This window comes from Felis catus, chromosome C2, assembly GCF_018350175.1.
Source record: "Felis catus isolate Fca126 chromosome C2, F.catus_Fca126_mat1.0, whole genome shotgun sequence".
NCBI lineage: Eukaryota > Metazoa > Chordata > Mammalia > Carnivora > Felidae > Felis > Felis catus.
Window position 1 is genome coordinate 39,917,684 of NC_058376.1, and position 24,006 is coordinate 39,941,689.

Genomic DNA, 24,006 nt, shown 5'->3' on the forward strand with positions numbered 1-24,006 from the left:
TCTGTTGCTTGTCCTTTGTGAGTGATATGTGTTATGACCATAGGCGGTTCAGCTGCCAAATTATTTTTAAATGAGCCAAAAGAAGAGTGCTATATAAACATTTGTCTTAAAAACTGCCATGGGTTTTTCCTTTTTCCTTTTTTTTCCTTTGGGAGAACATTCTAGTTGGTAAGTTTATTACCTTTCAAAATGTGCTTGGCACCTGCCTTAAACAGAACAAATATATTGTGCACATCTTTAAATTATTTTAACTGACAGAAAAAATTACATTTTAAATTAATATTGAGGTCTCTTAGAAAAATTATCCTGGTTCTCTTTTGTAAAAGCTTATAAAAATGAAAATAATTAGCAAAAACAGACACTGAATTAATAACATTTTATAGTAATAAAACTACATTTTGGTCTTTCTTCCAAGAACTGAGGAAATTTTCCCCATGTGAGATACTATTTAATATGTTTAATTTTGATCTTTATTGTGTATATTGAACACTCTAAATGGAAGCCATCTTTAGTTTAAGACTACTATGACAATACTTAACCTAAATTTTAAAATAAAAATTAGCATTTTTTCCTTGGTAAATAAACTACAACTTTGTCAGAAATTATTTCCTAAATGTGTATTAATGTATTAGCAGTATTTTTTAAGGTGAAGTTGCTATGGTATTTAATGTATGTATAGAAAGTGAGGAAAAAGTAAAGTGGCAGATTAGAGAATTTAGGATTAGGTTAGTTTGAAAAAGTTCTGTTGTAATATATAGGTTCTAGCACATCCCACCATAAACGTTGGAGGAGAGATCAGTTAGGTGTGACCAGATCAACATCTGATGATGGACATTTTGGTCTAATGTTGACAAGGTAAATCCATTTTAGGGCTAGTATCCATATGGCATATGGATTGGTGGGACAAATGAAAAGTTAAACTATTTAATTTATAATTCATGAAGCATTGTATGATGTTCATAGATAAGGTTGCATTGTTTACAGTATTAGTTTCCCTGAACATTGATGGGTCAAAACATTTTACTGGATTATGGAATGTTAACCCAGAATTTGTTTTGATTCTTGGATGTACATAATAATGCTAACTTTATTTACTTTCTTGTTTACATGCGGGGGGCTTTTGTTTTTAAAAATTATTTTGTTAAAAAGATTCCAATAAAGATTTATTGCTATTATGCTTTTTTCCCCTTTTACTCTGTTTTTGGCTTCTGCTAAAGTTAACATTTTTATGCATATCTGGTAATTTTTCAAAAGAATGATTTTTATTATTTTTCTGGAAGGAAAATAGGTAACTCTGCTTCTTAAATTTTAACAAATGTCTTTCCTAAGAATTAGCAGTTGGTACAGGATTGATGTTTGTGAATGGAATAAGTCTAAGAATTGGTTTCACGTGTAATTCATCTGATGATTCCTTTTCTAGAACTTGTAGGGGATAAACATTTTTAAATACTATTTTTAAGCAGATAAGTCTTAGTGATTTCCTTTATTTTCAGGCAAACCTGGATACTACGGAAGGCTTTGGGACTCAAAGTAGAGAGAAGAGCCATTCTGATTTGGTTATATTTATAAAATGCTCTTGTAGCAATTTTCACAATCGTTGTAAAATTATGTTACACTATCCTCGACTAAAAATGAAACTTATTCTCCACACTTAAGATTCGGAAACAAGGATTCTTATACATTGAGTTTAATGAAAATAGAGTTGATCTTTCAACAATGTGGGTATTGGGGCAGTGACCTCATGCAGTCACAAGTCTGCATATAACTTTTGACCTCCCCAAAACTTTACTAATAGCCAGTAGCCTTACCAATAACATACCAATTAACACACATTTTGTATGTTAACTGTATAATATATTGTATCCTATAGAGTAAGTTTAGGGACAATAAAATGTTAAGAAAATCATAAGAGAAAATACATTTATGGTACTGTACTGTATTTATTGAAAAAAATCCACATATAAATATGTGGACCCTGCACAGGGTAAACCCATGTTGTTCAATGGTCAACTGTATTTTTTGTTTGTTTCCCTAATTTCTCTTTTTTCGGTGAAAGGATTACTTTAACAACTGTATTCAGACAAGAGGTTGCCAATAGAGAATGGAAAAGTATAGCAATACCTGTTTTACCAAGAAGGATGCAGTCCAATGTCACATTCTGTTGGGATGTAAAAGTCACGGGTGGAAGAGATCTCAGAATACCAGAGAAGTAGAATGTGGTTAGAAAATAAAATCATTTGTCAGGTGACTGCGTTGCATAGATTATATTCCATGCTCGGAGAGGAGTACCTGGGTAAGGCAGGGGCCAGTGGAAAGGGGTTCAAGATTGTGTCTCTGTAGACACAGGGAATCTGGCAGCCTTGGGCTTTATTCAACCTGCACAGTGATGTATATTTTATTATTTGCATCTGATTGCCTTTAGGAGAAAAGTGCATTCTCCCCTCAGCCACAAGTACATTCCTTACTACCCAGTGGCCACACTTCTAGCCTGATCCCTGTGGACCTAATTTAAATATGTGCACTCCTATTTTATTTTTTTTGTGCACTCCTATTTTAGATACTCTTATATTAAAACTAGGTGTGTGTCCAGATCTGAAGAGAGACTGATAATAACTTTCTCCTTTGATTACCATTATTTTGCAGGAATAGGTTTTTTGCAGCTGTAGAAAAACAGATCAACTTTCCAATTTCCTCTCTGTAGAAATTGAGTCTCCCATAAAGGGACTTGACACCATTCTTCTAAACTTAGTTCCTTTGAGTCAACTGGATTGAATTTACCTTAGAGGAAGCCTGATGAATGTGACGGCTGATACAAGGGACTCTAATTGTTGGGACAACACACAACACACACTCCCCTTCCCCCACCCCCATCTCCCCCAGGAGTTGAGAGCAGGTGCACAAAGACACATTGCTCCCATCCCCAAAACACTGAAAATATTTTTTACTAGATCAATTTTTCCACCATTAGAGATGGAAGGGTCAATGGATGAATGTCAACCATCTGTGCAAGATAAAATTGAATGTACCAATTGGTATAAGTGACAGATCTTTCCATTTTAATGGACTATTCTGAATTCCTAAAGATTTACCACTGAAGAGTTCACAAGAACTTTAGATGGAAAGACTATTGCTAAAGTCAGGTTTTGCCATTTATTCCTGAAAGTATGAACACATAGATAACTGCATAGCAAATTACATTTGTCATTTATTTAATTGCAGTTTAGGATTCTAAATAGCATTAACCATTTTCTATTTTTATAAAAAGATCAATCTATATTAAAATATCTCTTTATATATATATATATTTTAACGTTTATTTTTGAGACAGGGAGAGACAGAGCATGAACAGGGGAGGGTCAGAGAGAGAGGGAGACACAGAATCCGAAACAGGCTCCAGGCTCTGAGTTGTCAGCACAGAGCCCAACGCGGGGCTCGAACTCATGGAGTGCGAGATCATGACCTGAGCCAAAGTCAGATGCTTAACCGACTGAGCCACCCAGGCGCCCCTAAAATATCTCAATGTAGTTAGAATAGTCTCAAAAACTTTTTAATACAAATAAATTAATTCTAAATACTAATGCATTTACAACTAATGTGAATAACTATAGATTTGTTATTTTGATATTAAGTATTGATTCAAAATAACTCCTTTTAGGGAGAAAAATTATTTCCCAATGCTAGCTGTATCTAAACCTGAATGACTTTATGGATGAATGTCTGATATTATCATATATGTGTGAGGATGATATAAGCATTTATACATGCTTATTTTTGTTGTATAAAGTCAGATGAAACATTCTCAGATTTATATTTAAAGTGCAAAAAAGTCACTATTCTAGATTTATATTGCATTATTTTTTTTCTATTTGCAACTTTCAGACATGCATATATGCATTTTTGTGTATGTATATGTATGTATATACATCCTATTTCTGCCTTTTACAAACTCAAGAATCCCTTCCCAATTAACGTATGTGGTAAGCAGGTGAATTATACAGAGAAGAACTTAAATATCTACATGGCTCAATAATATGGAATTTACTCTTGAAAAATAAAAGTCCTTGTATGTATATTTTGTTCAACACCTCCTGGGTGCTAGATGTGTACTTAAGCATAGATGATTAAGCCACTGAAAACAATCTCTTGTTGTTAATATATCAAAGTTTCTAGCAATCCAATTAATGGTGATTCTGTGTGCATAAACATATATGATCTATAGAGATATTAAATAATGTTTGATCTTTATTAGTATCACTAAAAGCAGACTGGACAGTGTAATTTATTAAGCATTCTAAATCATTAATAAAATTTGGTCTAATTGTTTCCATTTTTGTTATATAAAATAAACATTGCCAGCAGATTTATATTTTCAATGCAAAAAAAAATCACTTAGATTGCTATTATGTTACCATTTGCTTCTATTTGCAAGTTTCAAAGAAGTTCATTCTTATAAATTAAATATGTTCCTTAGATATAAATCGCTAAATTAAAATACTCGATTGTCAAACTTTTTCATCAATAACAAATCATATTCTAGCCAATTAAAACAAAGTGATAGTCTTTTTCATAGGATCCTGATGATTTTCTGGGTTGTGAGACTTAAATAATAGTGTTATTAAATTACGCACCCTTCAAGTTTGTAGCAATTGTTAACAGCACACTCCTTCATTGGTAATATCACAACAGCACATTTCTTCATTTAACGAAGCTCGCGTGCTCACTACAAGCACTTTCCTAGGCACTGGACAAACAACAGTAAATAAGCCAGACATCATTCCTGCACTGTTGCAGCTTACAAAATAGTTTGGGTTCAGAATCCATAAAGCCTATTTTCTATAAATAAACATCAAAAAAGCTAAATCTTTGGGAAGAATAAAAAGATCAAAAGTGTCACTTCTAATTAAGATTTATTCCTAAAAGCACTAATAAAATTCTAACGCACCTCCAGCTCTTAAGTGCAAACAATTTAGTTCAAACAAACTATTAGTGCTGATGGTAAACAGGACATTGGTCACAATTTTCTAATTGTATTTTCTATGGTGATATTCTTTATTTAGCATTATGACTGAAATATTAAAAAGCTAATAAACAGCCTTGGGAAAAGGAATCTTGAAAGACCCATGTGCACACTCCATGTGTGCGTGTGTAGATAAAGAGGGAGTGAGAAAGACTTTGAAAGAATTATTGTTTTATTCCTATTGGTATCTTTGGCTTAAAAATATACAGTTTGGCTTCTGAGAATATTTTAAAGAAAATAAGTCACCAATATTTAAAGTGTATTAATTTTTTAAAGTAGAAAAGTGTCTGCAAAAGTTGTTGATACAAAATTTTTGAAGCCAACCAAATAACTAATTTCTATTTTTGTTGGGGAAGAGAAAGGAAAGAAAAACAGAAAAATTGGATGTTACACAATAGTAAATTTTATCTGCATTCAAGGTGCTCCTTAGAAATAGTAAATAAACTCTGATTCAGACTTGTTTTCACCCGTTTTTCTCTCTGCCTTCTATTGCAAAACCAAACTCTTACTACTTCTTTCTCAAGATTCAGTTCTTCAGCCATTCGCATGATCTCTTGAGAGGAAGGTTTATTCTGTTCTCCAAAGTGTCTCTCCAGAGCATCTTTAGCAGCGATACTGAGTAGGGAGGGGTATAGAGAAGGGTGAGATTAAGGTGTTTTAATGATGTTTTGGCAGATCAAAATTCAATAATGTTGAATTTCATAAATATCAACGTGAAAATATTTAAAGACTCTGAAAACATTTCCAAAGCTTCAACAAAGACAAGTGTGTAGCCTGTAGAACATTTAGATGCTTGTGTTACACAGGGTACCATAAGCAGAGTCACAGGAAGAAACAAGGGAATTTAGACTTTCTATGTTTATCCAACTTTGTGCCACTAGAGGGCACTGACTTCCTGAAAAGGAAATGAACATTTCTGTGGGCATTTCTAAATGTCCCTCAGAAATCATTTAAGTTATTTATAATAGGTGAGATGTTTAGTGAATAACTCATCGACCAAAACAAAATGTATATTTTAGCATTTCCTCTGTAATTTTCACACAAATTACCAAAAGATGAGCCAACAGTCTTTCTAGCTTGAAATGCAAGGAATCATGTTGGACTTTAAGAGACTGAAATACTGATTGCTACTTTTGCTATTTTTAATAACATAGATACCATATTGCCAGAGCAAGACATATCTGAAAGGACAGCAGAAATAAACACTTTGTATAAGTAATTAATTCTTGTTTTAGCCAAAAACTTGTGGAGTGTTCTTGAATCAAATAACATACTTTTCCATCAAATGTTAAAAAATTACTAGCTCTAGGTTATTAAATTATGCTTTTCTACCAATCTTGTTTTTTCAATGGACTCTATTCACCATGCATTTGTGTTATGTTGCACCTATATTATCCTCAAATACTTTTCCATATATATATATACACACACACTATATATATATCTATATGAACATATACATAGATATACTATATATATGTATATATTCCATTTCCTCTATACCTTTTAATGTCTCAAAAGAATACCTTATAGTTGTTCTTCGCTTCCTTTTCCTTTCATTTGCTCCCACTTTTTCATTGTATAAAGCTGTAATGGGGAAAAGAGAAACAATTGCAAAAACAAAGTAGGTTTTAAAAAACTGTCAGATTTGAGTTTCAAGTTTTCTTTATAAAACAATGCAAAATAAAGTCTATACATTTTTGTTTTACAGTTTTGCATTCTGTGTTATTTTATAGTACAAGACCCAACACAAAAATGTTAAGGCAGAAATACTAACTCTGCAAAGACAAACGTCTATAAATGATGACCCTACCATAGTTTCCTTAGAACATTTTATTGAAATGCTCTCAAACTTTGCTCTTTATCCAGCTTTGATGGTAGTATGAGTAGGTAATTTTATTACATTAGCAATTGCTTACGTACTTATTTGGAAGACTGGTGTGTACAAATTCTCTGCCTACGGTAATATTAGGTTATAAAAATTCCTGTACGATCACTATGGTATAGCACAGAGGCAAAAAATCTGGATGTGTTTAAAAAAAAAAAAAAGTCATGTCACCACCTCATGCCTGTGCCACGTTATCTAGAAACCTGTTCTTTTACAGCTTATCTTCTCACTCGGTTTACCCTTCTCAGTAAACTTATTCCTATGCTTTATCCTTCCTTTTTTTAGTATTATGAAACATTTTTTGTAATATGAAATTTATTGTCAAATTGGCTTCCATACAACACCCAGTGCTCATCCCAATAGGTGCCCTCCTCAATGCCCACCACCCACCCACATCCCCTCCCTCCCACCCCCCATCAACCCTCAGCTCATTCTCCTTTTTAAGAGTCTCTTATGCTTTGGCTCCCTCCCTCTCTAACCTTTTTTTTTTTTTTTTCCTTCCCCTCCCCCATGGTCTTCTGTTAAGTTTCTCAGGATCCACATAAGAGTGAAAACATGGTATCTGTCTTTCCCTACCATTGTTTCTAGGTTAAAACATCACACAGCCCTCAGAGATCTAAATTCAGTACCTCCGACTTGCTCTGCTTCCTCCAGCCATTTTGATAATATTGCTTTTAGTTTGCATGCATTTTTAAAGCTGAGCTGCAGGTTTTCAAATCGGCAGATAGTCGTTTGACTGAATTCTGAGCCATGCACAGCTGCCAGGGCTTCCCCAACATTGGTTTGGGTGTATCCTGTGAGAGGACAATAAAGACCCATTAGCTCCAGCTGTTCAAGAAAGATTCACTTTGGTCTTTCTTTTGGTCTTTATGAAGTATTTCTTTTAAGCATATGCATTGGCAATTTAGAACTGTTTAGTAAGTTCCATGTAGAATTGTCAAGTACTTCAAAAAATACTCTTAGTTAATTTTTTCTAGAAGGCAAAACAATTCAGACAGGAATGTCTGCCATTCACAGTACTTAGTGACATTGGATAGAGGTGTCAAACATAAGACACTAAAACATTTTTGCTGTCTTTATTAAATGTCTGATGATATATGCTAAAAAATACAGTGTATTTTTGTATGATGCATAAAATGTATGATATATCACAAATATTTTTATCTCAACTATAAAATTTTCAACTATATTGCTAAAGGGTACCAAGTAAAACTAAAAATTATGTTTCCTTTCCCTAAAAACATGTTTATTACAAGACCGTGATCACCCAGTATTTTACATGTATCTTCGAGGACATTTATTATATCATTTGGTAATGCTTCAGGCCAAAGATCCTCATCGATTGTCCCAAAACATTTTTAGAGTACAAGTTGATATCAACCATCAGCATTGAATTTGAAATATTAACAGCAATATAAATAGCTCATTGAAAATGGTTGTTGTAAAGATGCCTATTGCTGTGTTTATCATATATAGTCATTGCATATTAATTCAGGGCCTATAGCTATATATCTGTAAGCATAAAATGGTTACATACAATGCCCATCAATAAATATTACAAAATTATCTGTGGTTCATTCCACAGGTGCGGAGGGTGGAACTATCATTTTCAATCCATTTAAAAGATACACTACTTCATGAATTTAAATCAAGGTTAATTTTTATAGTTATTTTATGTTAAAAAACACTATTGAATAGAAAGCATGCAAAGGCTATCTACAGTTCACAGAGAAAGAATTCCAAATGACTATAAAACACATGAAGTACCGCTTTTCAATCTTCACTCAAATTTAAAATGAAAGTACCGTGAGGTACCACTTTGACCTATCTGATTTACCTGATTGCAAAGACCCAAAAGATTAAACCACATTTTTCTTCAACAATTTTATTCTGTGTGCTGTCAGTCACTGTTCTAAGTGCCAAGGATATGCTTTTAAGGAAAAATAAAAATAAAAAATTCCTGCCTTCATAAAGATTATATTCTGAGCAGTTTGCCAAGAGACACTCGTGGTGGTAAAATTTGGTACAACCTCTATACAGACCAATTTGACAACATCTATCAAAATTACAAATACACACACTTTAAGAAATTGTGTTTTTCCAACTTTTTTTTTTTTTTTTTTTTTTTTTTTTTGGGACAGAGAGAGACCGAGCATGAACGGGGGAGGGGCAGAGAGAGAGGGAGACACAGATTCGGAAACAGGCTCCAGGCTCTGAGCCATCAGCCCAGAGCCCGACGCGGGGCTTGAACTCACGGACCGCGAGATCGTGACCTGGCTGAAGTCGGACGCTTAACCGACTGCGCCACCCAGGCGCCCCAAGAAATTGTGTTTTTAACACTTGTCCTACATATAAATTTATGTAGGTACAAAATGGCATTTATGATGTGAATCATCATAGGATTTTTTTAAAAAATGAGTTTTAGAGAGAGACATAGCGTGAAAGCAGGGGAGGGGCAGACAGAGAGAGAGAGAGAGAGAGAGAATCCCAAGTGGGCTCTGCACTGTCAGCATGGAGCCCAAAGTGGGGCTCAAACTCATGCACCGCGAGATTGTGACTGGAGTCAAAATCAAAAGTCGGATGCTCAACCGAATGAGCCACTCAGATGCCCCTGTAGGAGGACTGTTTAACAATGTACGATTGGAGATGACCTGAATTTACCATCAATAGGGACTGATTAAATAATAAATTCATGTGACGGAATTTGATAGACCCTTTAAAAAAAAACTATTAGGAAAGCTCTCTAAAATAAACAGTTAAATAAAAAATATCTGGGGGCACCTGAGTGGTTCAGTTGGTTGAGCATCTGACTCTTGATTTTGGTTTAGATCATGATCTCATGGTTTATAGGTTCGAGTTCCATGTCAGGCTCTGCTGATCGTGGAGCCTGCTCGGGATTCTCTGTCTCCCTCTTTGTCCAGCCCTCTTCTAAATAAATAAACATAAAAAATATTTTGAAAAAAATCTATATTGAAAGGTCTCTATAGTTGCTTATATGTACATAAGGTATCTCTGGAAGGATGCAAAGAAACCTGATAAACAGGAAAGACAAACAGAAAGGATATATTTCACTTACGCCCTTTATGCCTTCAAATCATATGAATGATTTATCTATTCCTAAGTTCAAATAAAATAGAAAAACAAGTACTTCTAGACAAATTTTGAGGTAGGTAAGTGGGAAAAAATAGCATTAATTTAAAAACCTATGTATTTAGGATATTAAGAATTAACAAGGAGATAAAGGTTTTTGTAGGATTTCCATAATTGGAGTAACTTATATCCACAGCAGAGATGTAGAATGAGAACTGTCTTAGACTTCTGAGTATAAGAGACTGAACAGTAATATAGTAAGGATTTGCAGACTAAGGTGTATGCCTGTTACTCTTAAAAAGTGCATACCTAACTTAATTCTTCTCACTTTAAATTCATTGGCAAACTTCTCAAGTTCTCGGATTTCCGGAGAATCCATGTCTATGGGCTCTTCAATCAATTTACTTTTCCGCCTGAGTTCCTGCTTGAAATCAGTGACGGTGGGGTCTTCTGCCAGAAGAGGCTGGTGCATGGGAGGAAAGCCATGACTCAAGGTGTGGTCAGGAAACTTGTAAAGACAAGGGGCTAAGCTACCTGTGAATAAACAAAGAGAGGAAAGGAAAGGGATTTGTAATTGTCCGCCATTTCTATACAAGCAAAAGTTTTGCACCTTTGAAACCATTATTTCCCTACAGCTGTCAAAATTAAAAAAAGATTTTTTTTCATATTTATTTGAGAAAGAGAGAGAGGGGGAGGAGCAGAGAGAGAGAGGGAGACAGGGAATCCCAACCACCTCCATGCTGTCAGCCCAGAGCCCAACATAGGGCTTGATCTCAGAAACTGTGAGATCATGACCTGAGCCGAAATCGAGTTGGATGCTTAACTGACTGAGCCAATCAGGCGCCCCTAGCTATCACAGTTCTGAAAGGTTAAGTAACATTCAGCCTTCTAAAATAGCAGTCAGAGTAGCTTAGTAAAAATGATGTTTCTTTTCCACCTTCCCCAGAGCAGCGAAAACAAAAATAATGCCAAAGGAAAAAAGCAGGGAATTGCAAATAATTAAAATAGAAATAAGCAAATACTCTCAGAAGTATGTTTCCCATTATTTCATTTTTCTCTTAAAAGACACCTGTTTCTGTGAATCTGAGGTTCAACTAAAACTGGAATGTAGATTTCAATCTCTGTTATTTTAATTCATTACACAAATAATCTGTCATGTTTATTATAAACAAGGCATATGCTTAAAGTGCTGTGCTGGGAAGTTTTCTTAGTATTAGAAAATTAATTTTACAATATTAAGAAACTCCCCTGTTTTATCAGTCAATGCTTAATTTCAAGGGAAAATAATCGTGTCTCTTTTTTTAATTTAACAAAGGCAGGTGAAAAGAAAATAATGAGAACATGAAATACATTAATATGGTTAAATAGATTCAAGGAGTGAAAGGAAAAAAGGTAATTTTTAAAGTTCTATTAAAAGGCAGCATCAAGATTTCTTGAAAAGTATACAATATAATGGAATCATTTCTTGATTATGACTGAAGGAGCAAAACTAATGACAAGGAAGGGTGCAATTCTGGATACGATAGGCAATCGCCCATAAATGATGAAGCATTAGATCAACTGATTGAGCTAGATAATAAATCACAAAAACACTAAAAGATGTGATTTTTTAAAAACTTCTTCCACATCTCATTCTGTCCTAGGAAAGGGGAGTCACTGTCAGTTGGGGAGCACGGGTGGATGACAGGTCAGCATCAGCCAAATTTCGACACATTTTATTTCTGTTTTCCTCATCAATACATTGTTTTTACTGGTAGAGATTTCACTTCAATTTATAGTTAATGACACTTGGATAAGCAAGACATTTTATACAAATAAAATACTTGGTAATTTATCATTTTTCTTATGAGTATAAATAAATATTTAAGCTAAAAATAAATTACTATAGAATGTATGCAATAATCGTTCTTGGAAACACTGAAAAAATATATCAAGTTTATGCTACCTATTATTTTTCTATAAATACATTCACAAATCAAAGACATGAGTAATAATGTAATTTTCTAGAATCTATAAATCTTATATTAATATATCAATATTAATAACCAAAGAATAGTGTAAGTCAGCAAATGATCGACTTGCATTATTTATATGACAATATGTAATTATAAAGTGTGCCCCTTTCCATAGACTATGTCCTTTTTGGGAGCAAAGTAATACACAAGTGAGGAGTTAAACAAAAATAGCATAAGATAAATTTAGCTGCTGTGAAATATATTTGAAAGAAACTATTCCTGTCTAAAAAAATTCATGCTTCTTTTACAAACCCAAATTACCCAGTTTTACTTTTTAAAGTCAGTTAATTGTCCACTCTATGCTTTAGCGGGTGGTATATTGATCAGACAAGATAAAATTTTCAAAAGCAGTTCTATCAATTTTTAAAATGTTTATTAATTTCTTTTTTTCTCATGTTTATTTTTGAGAGAGAGAAAGAGTGAGTGAGTGGTGGAGGGGCAGAGAGCTAGGGAGACACAGAATCTGAAGCAGCCTCCAGGCTCTGAGTGGTCAGAGGTCGATGTGGGGCTTTAACTCATGAACCATGAGATTATGACCTGAGCCGAAGTCGGACACTCAACTGACTGAGCCACCCAGGTGTCCCAATGTTTACTAATTTCTATTAGCTTTGCATTTCTGCTAGTTGAAGTAAAAGAAATTACATAAAAGGAAACCGATCACGTTTATTTTAGGATTTGCTTAATATTTATCTCAAGACTTTGCTTCCACTTAGGCTTTAAGAGTTGGTACTCAGATATGTGAAAACAATCTTCACTTCTTGTATCATTCAGAAACACCAAATGTCACTCAAGACACTTAATGATGAAGTACTATGAGAAAGAATAAAAGCAGAGAGAAAAAAATAAGCTGCTGAGGTTTTTCTCTCTACCTTACTATTTTATTATTTTTTGTATTGAAGTGTATTTGACACTCAATGTTACGTTAGTTCAGGTATACGCCATAGTGATTGGACGACTCTGTTTGCTGTGCTTGCTCTAAGTATAGCTACTGCCGTCTGTCACCAGATGATGCTGTTACAATATCATTGACCACAGGGGCGCCTGGGTGGCTCAGTCGGTTGAGCGTCCGACTTCGGCTCAGGTCATGATCTCACAGTCCGTGAGTTCGAGCCCCACGTCGGGCTCTGTGCTGACAGCTCAGAGCCTGGAGCCTGCTTCAGATTCTGTGTCTCCCTCTCTCTCTGACCCTCCCCTGTTCATGCTGTCTCAAAAATAAACATTAAAAAAAAATTTTAAGCAATATCATTGACCACATTCCTTGTGCTCTACCTTTCATCCCTGTGGCTTACTCATTCCATACCTGGAAGCCTGTATCTCCTACTCCCCCTCACCCATTTTGCCCATGTCTCTCCCTTTTTCCTTTGGCAACCATCAGTTTTTTCTTTGTATTTATGGGTCTGTTTCTGCTTTGTTTGTTCATTTGTTTTTTTAGATTCCACATATAAGTAAACTCATTTGGTATTTGTCTTTCTTTGACTTATTTCACTTAGCATAATACTCTCTAGCTCCATCCATGACAAATGGCCATCTCATTCTTTAAGGCAGAGTAATATCCCACTGTGTATGTATATGTGCCATCTGCTGTGTGATTTTACACATTTAATGTATTTTAAAGCACTTCAGATAACTCATTTTACCTAAGTCAAATTTTTATTTTCCATAAATAATTTGTTACATATCTTTTATATGCTCTGCCATAAGGTCTGAATTTATTAGCCTTTGTGGTCATCGTTTTTGATTTTTCTTGCTGACCATAGTCACACACTGCTACAAATCTACGTGATATTTTGTGCTGTGTCCATTTCACACTTGTCATCTTGTCTTTATATAAGTGAAATAGAAACAAATTTTATTCACAATTTAAAAGTTAGAAAATTTAAGTAAAAGGAAGTTAAACAACCTCCATTGGATGCTACAATGAATCAACTATACACCTAAAACCAGATCTAAAGTCCAATGAGCACTGTAATAAACCACACTGAAATAATCACCTCATTCAATTTTTAGGCAATCTGTACTTTCCTTTAAAGACATCTGCAGTTTAAATATATTTGGCTACATTAAACATATACTTTCAGACGAAAATATAGCTTATTAAAATATTAGAAGAGAGCCACCTCTAATTCTGGAAAATTATAGAGGTAGTTTATACATTATAAATACCCTGGAAAGGGGTGCCTGAGTGGCTGAGTCCCTTAAGCATCTGACTCTTGATTTCGGCTCACGTCATGATCTCACAATCCATGAGTTTGAGCCCTGCATCTGACAGTTCAGACCCTGCTTGGGATTCTCTCTCTGCCTCTCCCCTGTGTTGTCTCTCACCCTCTCTCAAAATAAATAAATAAACTTAAAAGATATTCTGGGAAAATCAACATTTAAAATATAAATTTGAACGTGAGTCCATGAAAAGTACACAGGAGATACTATGTTCAAAGGTTTGGCATCCAGAGCAAAGGAAAACACAATGTGTGATATGTTTGCATTTTTCATTAAGTGAATATATCCACAGTTATCTGCACAGACACATTTCTCCTGGAATTAACTTTAAACAGAAATTCATGACAGTCATAAGCAAAGGCAAAGTGCTGTGTGTCTCATATGATCCTATATTTGGGGGAGAGTGGACAGTGACTGGTAGGGTATGTATGGAAAGATATTAAATCTTTCTGAAGCACTGATTAAAAACAAAAACAAAAACGGGGCACCTGGGTAAGTTGGCTAAGCGTCCAACTTCGACTCAGGTCATGATCTCACGGTTCGTGGGTTTGGGCCCGTGTGAGGCTCTGTCCTGACAGCTCAGAGCCTGGAGCCTGCTTCGGATTTTGTCTCCTCTCTCTCTGCCCCTCCCCTGCTCATGCTCTGTCTCTCTCAAAAGTAAATAAATGTTAAAAAAGAGATGTCATAAAAAAATTTTAAAAAATGGGAAGAAGATAAAAGAAGCAATGAATCCTCTGTAGCCAGAGTCTCATAAACAATTTCCAAAACACGGATAAAGCAGTGTGAGCCTAGAGAAGCACACAGCTAAACCTCTTGGAAGTGTTTGTACCTTCTTTACAGTCTGAAGTATATTTTCATGTTGTAGATTAATCCACCCAACCCTTTCTTTTATTTGTGTTGAGAGAGGGAGAGGGCACGAGCAGGGAAGGGGAGGAGAGGGAGGGAGAGAGAGAATCTTGTACCATCAGTGCTCAGCCAGATGTGGGGCTTGAACTCACAAACTGTGAGATCAAGACCTGAGCAGAATGCTTAATGGACAGAGCCACCCAGGTGCTCCTCACAAAAGCTTTCTTAAATTGCCGGGTCATATATTTCCATGTGGCGGATGTGGGAGAAGAAAAGAGGTAAATGTTTTAAAGCTAGCAATGGGGAGGCTGAGGTGGCTGGTTCAACACACTATGGTATGGGGCGAATTGCTCTTCCGGAGCACGTGGCTCTGGATGCTGACAATGTCTCTGAGGGTCCGGACTTGAAGCCTTACAAGAACACACAGGGGAACCAGAGGGACACAGTAAAATTCACCATTTTGCTGGAGACATGCAAAGGAATGTGTATTTCAATGTTTCCATTCATTTATTTATTTATTTGTTTGTTTTTCTTCACACCTGACCAAGTGAGGCAAACCAGAAGTGTGAATTGTGATCTTTTCTATGCACGGGGAAAATCTTATCCATATACAGCAGGGATCCTCTGCATGGTTTTGTGATTTATTTGGAACACAGCCATGCCCATTTGTTTCCACGTGGCCTGGGAATACTTTCCTGCTACAGTGATCAAACTGAGCAGTTGAGAGACTAAGAAAACTTAGGGAAAATGCCTCATGTTACTGCTACGAAACAGTTTTTTTTCTGATTCAGAGGTTAAAAAACAAACAAACAAACAAAAACCCCAAAGCTTCAGAATTACTTCCTCCCTCAGAGTCAACACCACCAGAACAAGTTAGGGAGAAACAAAATAAAAAAGGAGAAGTAGAAAAAAGGAGGAGAAAGAAGGAAGAAGAGAAAGGAAGAGGAAGGAAGGAGTGGGGGAGGAACGAGGATCGGCAGAGGGGGAGACAAAGGAGGAGAAGAGGAAAGAAAACAACTTCAGAATGAGAGCTGGGCTCCAAAGTTGACTATTTCTCTATGTCAACCATCAAACTGATTTCTGTTGTCTATTGCATACGAGCAGTTAGAGAGGGCATTTTCGGTCATGATTATCTTTTCTTATTCACTTATTATTAAAAAGAAACAAAACAAAACAATGCAGGTGCCTGGATGGTTCAGTCAGTTACGCTTCCAACTTCAGCTCAGGTCATAATCTCACAGTTCGTGCTCACAGGTTCTAGCCCCGTGTCAGGCTTTGTGCTGACAGCTCAGAGCCTGGAGCCTGCTTTGGATTCTGCATCTCCCTCTCTCTCTGCCCCTCCCCCATTTTCTTTCTTTCTCAAAAATAAACTTAAAAAAAAAATTCATCTTTCCAAACCTCAGCTATTTTACTTTTCTCTTGAAATTAATTTTTTTTAATGTTTTATTTATTTTTGAGAGAGAGAGGGAGTGAGCATGAGCAGGGGAGGGGCAGAGAGAGGGGGAGACACAGAATCTGAAGCAGGCTCCAGGCTCTGAGCTGTCAGCACAGAGCCCGACACGGGGCTCGAACTCACGAACTGTGAGATCATGACCTGAGCCGAAGTCAGACGCCCAACTGACTGAGCCACCCAGGAGCCCCCCTCTTGAAATTAATTTTTAAATGAGGACTCTCATACCTCATTTTGGCTTGGCTGTTATATAATATGACCTTGCTGTGTTTAACACACATTACTGTGCTGCTGATTTGCTCAGTTTCCCCAGGATGGTGGGCAGGGCGGACAGCCCACTGAGTGTGTTGCTTAGCTTTCACCCCCTGTCAGAAACTGGAGAAGAGAAACAATTTCAAATACTCAAGAATTAGCATTTGAGGTCTTTTTGTTGTTCTTTTGTGTTGTGTTGTGTTCATCTAGAAGAGACTTTGAAGAGCTTTTTTAAAATTTTTTAAATTGACATTGAAAATTTTTTTTATTTTAAATAAAGAGAGTAGGGGAGAGGGGCAGAGGAAGAGAGAGAGAATCTTAAGCAGGCTCCTTGCTCGTGCGGAATCCCACATAGGGCTCAATCCCATGATTCTGGGATCATGACCAGAGCCAAAGTCAAGAGTTGGACGCTCAACCTACTGAGCCACCAGCCTCCCCTTAAAGAGCAATTTTAATTCACTGTTTCCTGTTATCCATGTTGTAGGCTGTTGAATAATCTAAATTCTCAGGGATGAAGGGACAGAAGAAGGCATTTAGCTGCAACAGTATCTAAAGAGAAGATCATGGGAAAGCCAGGTCAAGTTGGTACAAATTTGCCACAATTCAACCTCAATAAAGTTGTAGCTCTCACCACAACTCAGATAGGAAGAGATTGAAACTCAGAGAGGCTAAGTGACTTGAACAGGTTTGTAATTAGTTCATGGTGTGGCTAATTCATCATTCCCAATGAATCTTTCTCTTTGGTGTGCCCACATATGGATAAGGCATGGTGGATTCATTTCATAATTTAAAAAATCCTCCCTACTAACCTTAACAAATATTAGCTATAGCTCTTCCCTTCCAGTGGGTTATTAATTTAACAAAACATTCAAACTAAATGTAAGCATCAGAGTATGGGTATAAGAGTACCACAGTAAAATAAAGCAATTTCACATCCTTTGAAATATATGTCTTTCTCTAGATTCCTTTCATATCGCATACATGACAATAAACCTGTCTTTATTGTAGATAATAAGACTCTTCTGCGGAGTGTGAGCAAGTGGCTGATTTGATGAATGCTCTGAGGCTTCTCAGAAAATTCCAATGACATAGCCAGGTTTCTCTGGTGTATTTTATATCTCTGCACTCTTATTTTTGAATTCCTGCGTTTTATAACTCAATTTGTGTAGCTTCTCTGGGGATAAAGACAGAAGAGTTCAGATTCTCTGGGGTTTAATCCATGATGCAAAAACCAATACTAACTATACGTCAAAATAATGACATTCCAATAATAAAGCATATCACTCTCAAAAGATATTCAAATATAATCTCGATGCTTGCCACGGTGAGTTTTTCTTTCGGTGACTAAATATAAATAACTTTTAAGACTCTAGCGATACATTCAAGTCTTAGCATGACCATGTTGCTGTTCATGTCACTAACGCAGGCTTTGGATCATTTTAAAGGGCTTTTCTGGAAACTCTCCTTTTCAACTGCAGTGAGGAAGAGGGTTTGCTGAGTGCCTGCCGAGGGGCTTGTCAGTACAGACCCCGCTGCCTGTGGACTCTCATTGTGAGCCTGGGCCTGGAAACTAGAAACGGGTTAGAATTCTCAGGCCAGCTGCAAACCCACTAGGGCAGTAGCCTCAAGGGGTAGGGAGGTGGTAGCAAAAACCATCTCAGTGTTTGGTCTGTGGTGAACCTCCATCCTCTGCCACCTGTTGCTAGTTTCGAAGGCATCTCAAGTTGGACCTGGCTTTGTGGTCAGCAAGGCTGCTCCTCCAAGAGACAGTCGCGTACAGCCATGTGCTGGTCACATCTGGTCTTCAAGATCCCAGTGTTGTGTGGGCCATACAAAGCATTCTGCCTACACCTCTAGTGGCTCAATGCACATTCTACTATGTTTATAATGAGAGTAGCTTATCATCAACAAGGGCTGTTCTCATTAACCATGAATACTAACTACTAAATATATGAATCATAAATAATCAGTCTTCCAAGGGGAAAAATATGGCCGTCCCCATTTCATAATTACTAAAAAAAGATACTAGGACTTACAGGTCTTCATTAGTCTTCATCTTACCATAAAGGTGAGGATACTAGTTTATGTAGAATGCTCATTGACGGAATGTAAGTGGAGAACATCGTTTCTGGAATAGCTTTAAGTTTTAATGTTTTATTTAGTCTCAACATGAAAAAAATTGGAGAAATTAAGTGTTAAACTAAAATACTTGTTAAATTTTATTTCAAATTTATAGTTGTAAATCCATGGGTTCCCCCCACCCCATCACTTATTAGGGCTGATAACAAGACACAGCAGTTAGAAAAGATTTTCTCAAGAGTGCTTGGGTGGCTCAGTCAGTTAAGTGTCTGACTCTTGATTTCTGCTTAGATCATGATCTCATTTTTCCTGAGATCAAGCTCCACATGGGGCTCGAGCTGACAGCATGGAGCCTGCTTGGGATTCTCTCTCTTCCTATCAAAATAAATAAACTTAAAAAAAGAAAAGATTTCCTTAATATAGGATTCATTTATCTAAAGCTTCTCCCTCAGTATCACACATACTCTCTCTCTTATTTTCTCACATAGAACCTCAGTAGTTTATTGTCACCCATAAGGTTTCTCTCCCTGTAGTAACCAATATAAAAGGTCAAAGAATACCCAAAAAATATGTATACAAAATTGTGTACTTTATTAAACCCTTAAAATCTTTTGTCTGGCCATATCTTAAAATTAAGTCATAAGGTTTGTTATGAATAGATTAGGTCAGATTTTCCTGTTAAGAAATGTGTTATCAGTGCTTTCATACAAGCATCAATAAATAATTAACCTTGATCTAGTGATGCTTTTTTGTCCAGAGGAAAAACAAAAGTAACTTCAACTATTTCAATCTCATTTAAGACTAACAACTCAGAGCTGCCACAGCTTTAAACAACTATCACTAAAGCCGCTACGATTCACTCTTAGCTTTCAATGTCTTATTTACCTTCACGGGCCAAATGTCCAGAAGAAATACTGCAATGAGGGAGATGTTGTAGAAGTCTGTGCTGTCTGCTTTGGTAGCCACATGAGTTTATTAACACTTGAAATGTGGCTACTGCAACCGAAGAACTAAATTTTAAATTTGACCTTATTTTAGCTAGTTTATGTTTAAACTTAAATAAGCACGAGAGGCTAGTCACAACCATATTATAACTGGTGACATAAGTAACATCAATAACATCAAGTGACAATCTGCAGTTTGGCAGTAATGAATTAGAGTAAAATTCATACAAAGCAAACAAAAGAGTTAAGCACAGAAGTTCAGGGTTATGTAGAATAAGGGCAATCAGGTGTAACCATTATGATCTCTGAAGGTATCACATATTAGGGAACATTTCAGTAAGTAGTGGTTTACCAGCAATTTCCAAGGTTAAGCGATAAGAATTTCATGACACGTTCTGCTAAAACGTTCCCTCAGACCCTCCTGAAGCCAAGACTACGCTGTATGTTAACTAAGTTGAGAATAAAAAATAATAAGATTCTCTCAGACCCAAGAAATCCATCTTAGTGTCCCCAGACTCAACCTCACATATGCAGACAATTTTTCTTACCTGCCATCACTCCATAGGTCGATGGCTGGTTTCCATAATGACAGGAAGGAACAGAATAATGAAGTCCTGTTGCTGTGTTTCCCAACGATGTCACCAGGAAATATGCACACAAACATTTAGGAGTTTGGATCAAAGACAAAATAGATGGGACTGGTAAGAAAATGTATGAGGATTCAAGACACAGTCATTTCATTGCAAAAAGACACATTTATGGGATTCTTAAAGTTATATGGCAATAATTTGTTTTCACTTGGGGGAAATTCTCTGCTGAGGAGGCTAAAAGCAGAAATCAAATTTTGTCTTAGGTAACCAGATCATAAATTATCAATGTGGATGATAACAATCTTTAATTATGTTGTGCTCTATGAGGGGTGACTGACCGGTTTGGACATTGGCCAATTGGGAGTTGCAGAATTCTTGTAGGTTCCATCTCATATACACATTACAATAAACTGGAGGAATAATCTCGTAAAATTCTTGTATAATATGGTTGTATATAGTGGTCTTTCTCTAGAAGAATGGATACATAAACCAACTCTTGAACAGTCATTATCTCTATTCTCCTAACAATTTCTTCCATCAAATAGAAAATGGCCAAGCAACTGGTCTCTATTTGGATACAATCATAAAAACCCCACTAAATGCAGATGTTGATGAAAAATCCATGACAGTGGATGATGTCTTTATGTTGATGTTGAAATCAAGAAGTTTTCTGGATGCCCACAATCAATGCAAAAATTCTAATAATAAAGCTGGTCAAAAAAAATTGTTGAGTGACTTGAAATCTATAAAGTTTGAAAGCAGTATATAAATATTACCTCATTCATAGTTTTACTTGTCTTGTGGAATCAATGTGTATTATGAAAATAAATTTGAATTGCTAAACTTTAATCAAGCTTTAAGCATGAATCACCAAGTTGACTAAAAGTATGGGTATTGACAATAAAACCACTCCTTATGTATTTCCTCATTTTTCCTTCATATCCTGAACATAGTGATAGGTTTGCATAAATATGATTATAAATTCTTGAATAAATATAAGATATTATTAAGTACAGAATTAGAATCCTTTGAAAATTCTGAGATACAATCTAGTGATTAGAGATATGAGGTCACTTCAGAAAGCAACATTTTCTCTTACTATTGATAAATCTTCAAATTTTCATTTTAAAATTGACATGTAAAAGAACTGAAGTAATTTTACATTATAATGTTTTATATTATAATGATCAAATATAAAAAATCTCACTATGCAATCCAAAATTAAGCAAACATGAAACCCATGTTATATCATTATTTCTACTTCCTTACCTAGTATATTATAATTTGATCTGATGGAAAAATTATAAAATCAAATGCTATAATCATGTATTTAAATATTATTTAAATATATACTTAGAATAGATATAGCTATTATTTAAAATATACAATTAACTGTGATAACTGCTTACATTTAATTATAGCACATATTTTTGGTTAAAATACTTTATTATATTTTCCAAAAAATATGTTTGGGAGACTTCCATTATTGCCTTTTTATTTAAATTATGAGAATCTTTGGTAGATGAAAAAAAAAAACCCTCTACATTAATAATTTTACCACAATCCAGATACATACTCTCCAGATTAAAAAAAAAATTCAGCTGCAGATTAATCCCAAACTTACTTATGAAAGAAATTTACTTAATTCAAAACTTTGTCCGCTTATAAATCTACTTTAAAAACTTTGTTACTGCATAAAGAAAGGGTGCATTAGCAAAACATACCTATTTGTATTTGAGACAATATATTCAAATTTTCAAGTTTAATTTTTACATAAGAAAGTTCTGTAAGAAAATATTAAAATTTCGTTAGAGATTGAAGTCTCTTCAGAACTCAGTTTTGAGAGATTTTAACTCAGTTTTATGGGTTCTAAATGTTACATGTGTCTTCTAGTTTTGATTTTTGAATTTTGAATTATGCTAAAAATATGTTTGTTAAAATCATTTAATTATTTTATTCTTTGAAATCCGTAGCTTTTGGTATTGGGAATCATTCAGTTGTGTTTACTGTGAGGTATATGGCTGTTTTTGGACATGGTAAAACCAAATACATCTTTAAGATAAAGAAGTAACACCTTTTAAACACTATTTAGGCTATTGCTTTAGTTTGCTCTTGATCCATAAATGCTTACATAAAAATGCTTTTTGGATTAAAAACACCCAGACTCACTATGTAGAAAATCCTCTTTATAATAAAACCAACAATTGAAATTACAACGCTTACTAATAGTTCTTTAACAATTTCTTAGGTACTTTGGCTTTTTAAATGTACTTAATATTTAACTTAAATTAAAGGAGAAAATAAAAGAAGCGAGGAGATTCTAAGCTAACAAGATCCAAAGGATCCATCCTGAAACCTTTAGGCCCAGCCGCACGGAGACCCGGATGGGAGTCAGTACCTGTAGACATCACATTGGTGGCGTGGTTGGAGACCGGGAGGCACTCGGCAGCGCTGTGATGCATTATCAGAGGCAGAGTTGCAGAAGACTCGGAATTCAGAGGTATAAAGGTATCAGCCGAAGTAAAAGGTTGGCAACTCATTCCCACAAGAGAGTAGAAAAAGGAGGAGAACTGCTGCTCCCCAAATCAGAGTTTGATTATATTACTGTTTCAAAGGGCGTTTCAAATCTCACTACCTGCATATATACATCAGGAAGGCTCTGAAGCAACCAGGAGGGCGCGTGCTGGTATTTATACTGCAGGGAAATCCCTTTCTACATGTTAATCGTCTTTTTCCCAGGGGTATTGCTTTATCAATCTGAACCATCTTCCTCCTCACCCACACATAATCCGTGCGCAAGAGGGAACCTGGTTCTGGGGTATAGATGGACGGAAAGGGAGAAATCTGAAACTTTGACAACTTCAGTAATTCAGACATTTTAGAAAGGAATCAAGAACTTCAAAAATAAGTGTCCCTCAAAGAAATAATCCTAAAGTGAATTGAAAAATACTAGGTGTCTTTTTGCTACTAATACAGTAACAAATGTTTATATGTGAGAGGTTTTTTTTTTTTTTTTGATGACTTCTCACTAGATCTTGAAAATAAAACATACAAAATTTTAAGAAACTATAAATATTAAAAGTTTAAATCAAAAGGTCTAGAGAAAACTAATGAACAAATATATTTCCAACTACTGATTCAGACTCAACAGTGCAATTTTGAAAAACTATGAAAACCATGCTGGGGATACTGTAGCAAACATAACTAACCTGAGAGCCATAGATATTACTGACATAAGCGATGGCCATACTTCATAAGATTTTTTTTTGAAATTTTGTATTATGGAATGTTTCAAGGTAACTTGAAATTGGTTGTTTTGTGCTAAACTTAACATTGACAAGATACTTTTTCAAAAACCTTGCAACTTGGACACTTTGGTACTAACCAACTGATATTTTATAGGAAAATATAAGGTTATTCAAATCATTAGATACTGACTGAAAAATATTTATTGCGTGACATATTTTTTCATTCTGAATTCTGCATCTTTGAAGCTCTCTTAGTTTTCTCCAAGGAGAGAAAGTCAGAAGTAATCAAAAGTATTTATTACACTCTTGCAGAGTTTAGTTTTTATTTTTTCAAACCACATAAAAAAAATGGTTTTCAATGTGTTTATGA

General features: G+C 35.4%; 1 protein-coding gene across 3 annotated transcripts; it reads right to left on the minus strand.

Annotated features, from left to right (window-relative positions):
• Positions 1-4,222: 4,222 nt before the first annotated feature.
• POU1F1 (POU class 1 homeobox 1) lies at positions 4,223-23,443 on the minus strand. Of its 3 annotated transcripts, none has more exons than XM_023238868.2 (6): positions 22,787-23,443; positions 20,347-20,418; positions 10,305-10,529; positions 7,535-7,699; positions 6,544-6,604; positions 4,223-5,632 (listed from the first exon to the last, which is right to left on the minus strand). In XM_023238868.2, the coding sequence occupies exons 1-6, from the start codon at positions 22,926-22,928 to the stop codon at positions 5,422-5,424; spliced, it is 876 nt and encodes a 291-aa protein (XP_023094636.1). In that variant the 5' UTR covers positions 22,929-23,443; the 3' UTR covers positions 4,223-5,421. The 3 variants fall into 3 exon arrangements, with proteins under 3 accessions (XP_023094636.1, XP_044892702.1, XP_044892701.1); XM_045036767.1 differs by having other exon boundaries at positions 20,347-20,496; positions 22,787-22,962; XM_045036766.1 differs by lacking the exon at positions 22,787-23,443 and adding an exon at positions 20,727-21,402.
• Positions 23,444-24,006: the final 563 nt, after the last annotated feature.

Coding starts and splice junctions, on each gene's coding strand:
- POU1F1 (XM_045036767.1), bottom strand. CDS start 22,928: ATGAGTTGCCAACCTTTTACTTCGGCTGATACCTTTATACCTCTGAAT. Junction 6,605..7,534: donor GGAAGCAGAGCAAGTCGGAG/GTACTGAATTTA, acceptor TCCCCATTACAG/CTTTATACAATGAAAAAGTG. Junction 5,633..6,543: donor AAGCGAAGAACAACTATAAG/GTATTCTTTTGA, acceptor CTCCCTACTCAG/TATCGCTGCTAAAGATGCTC.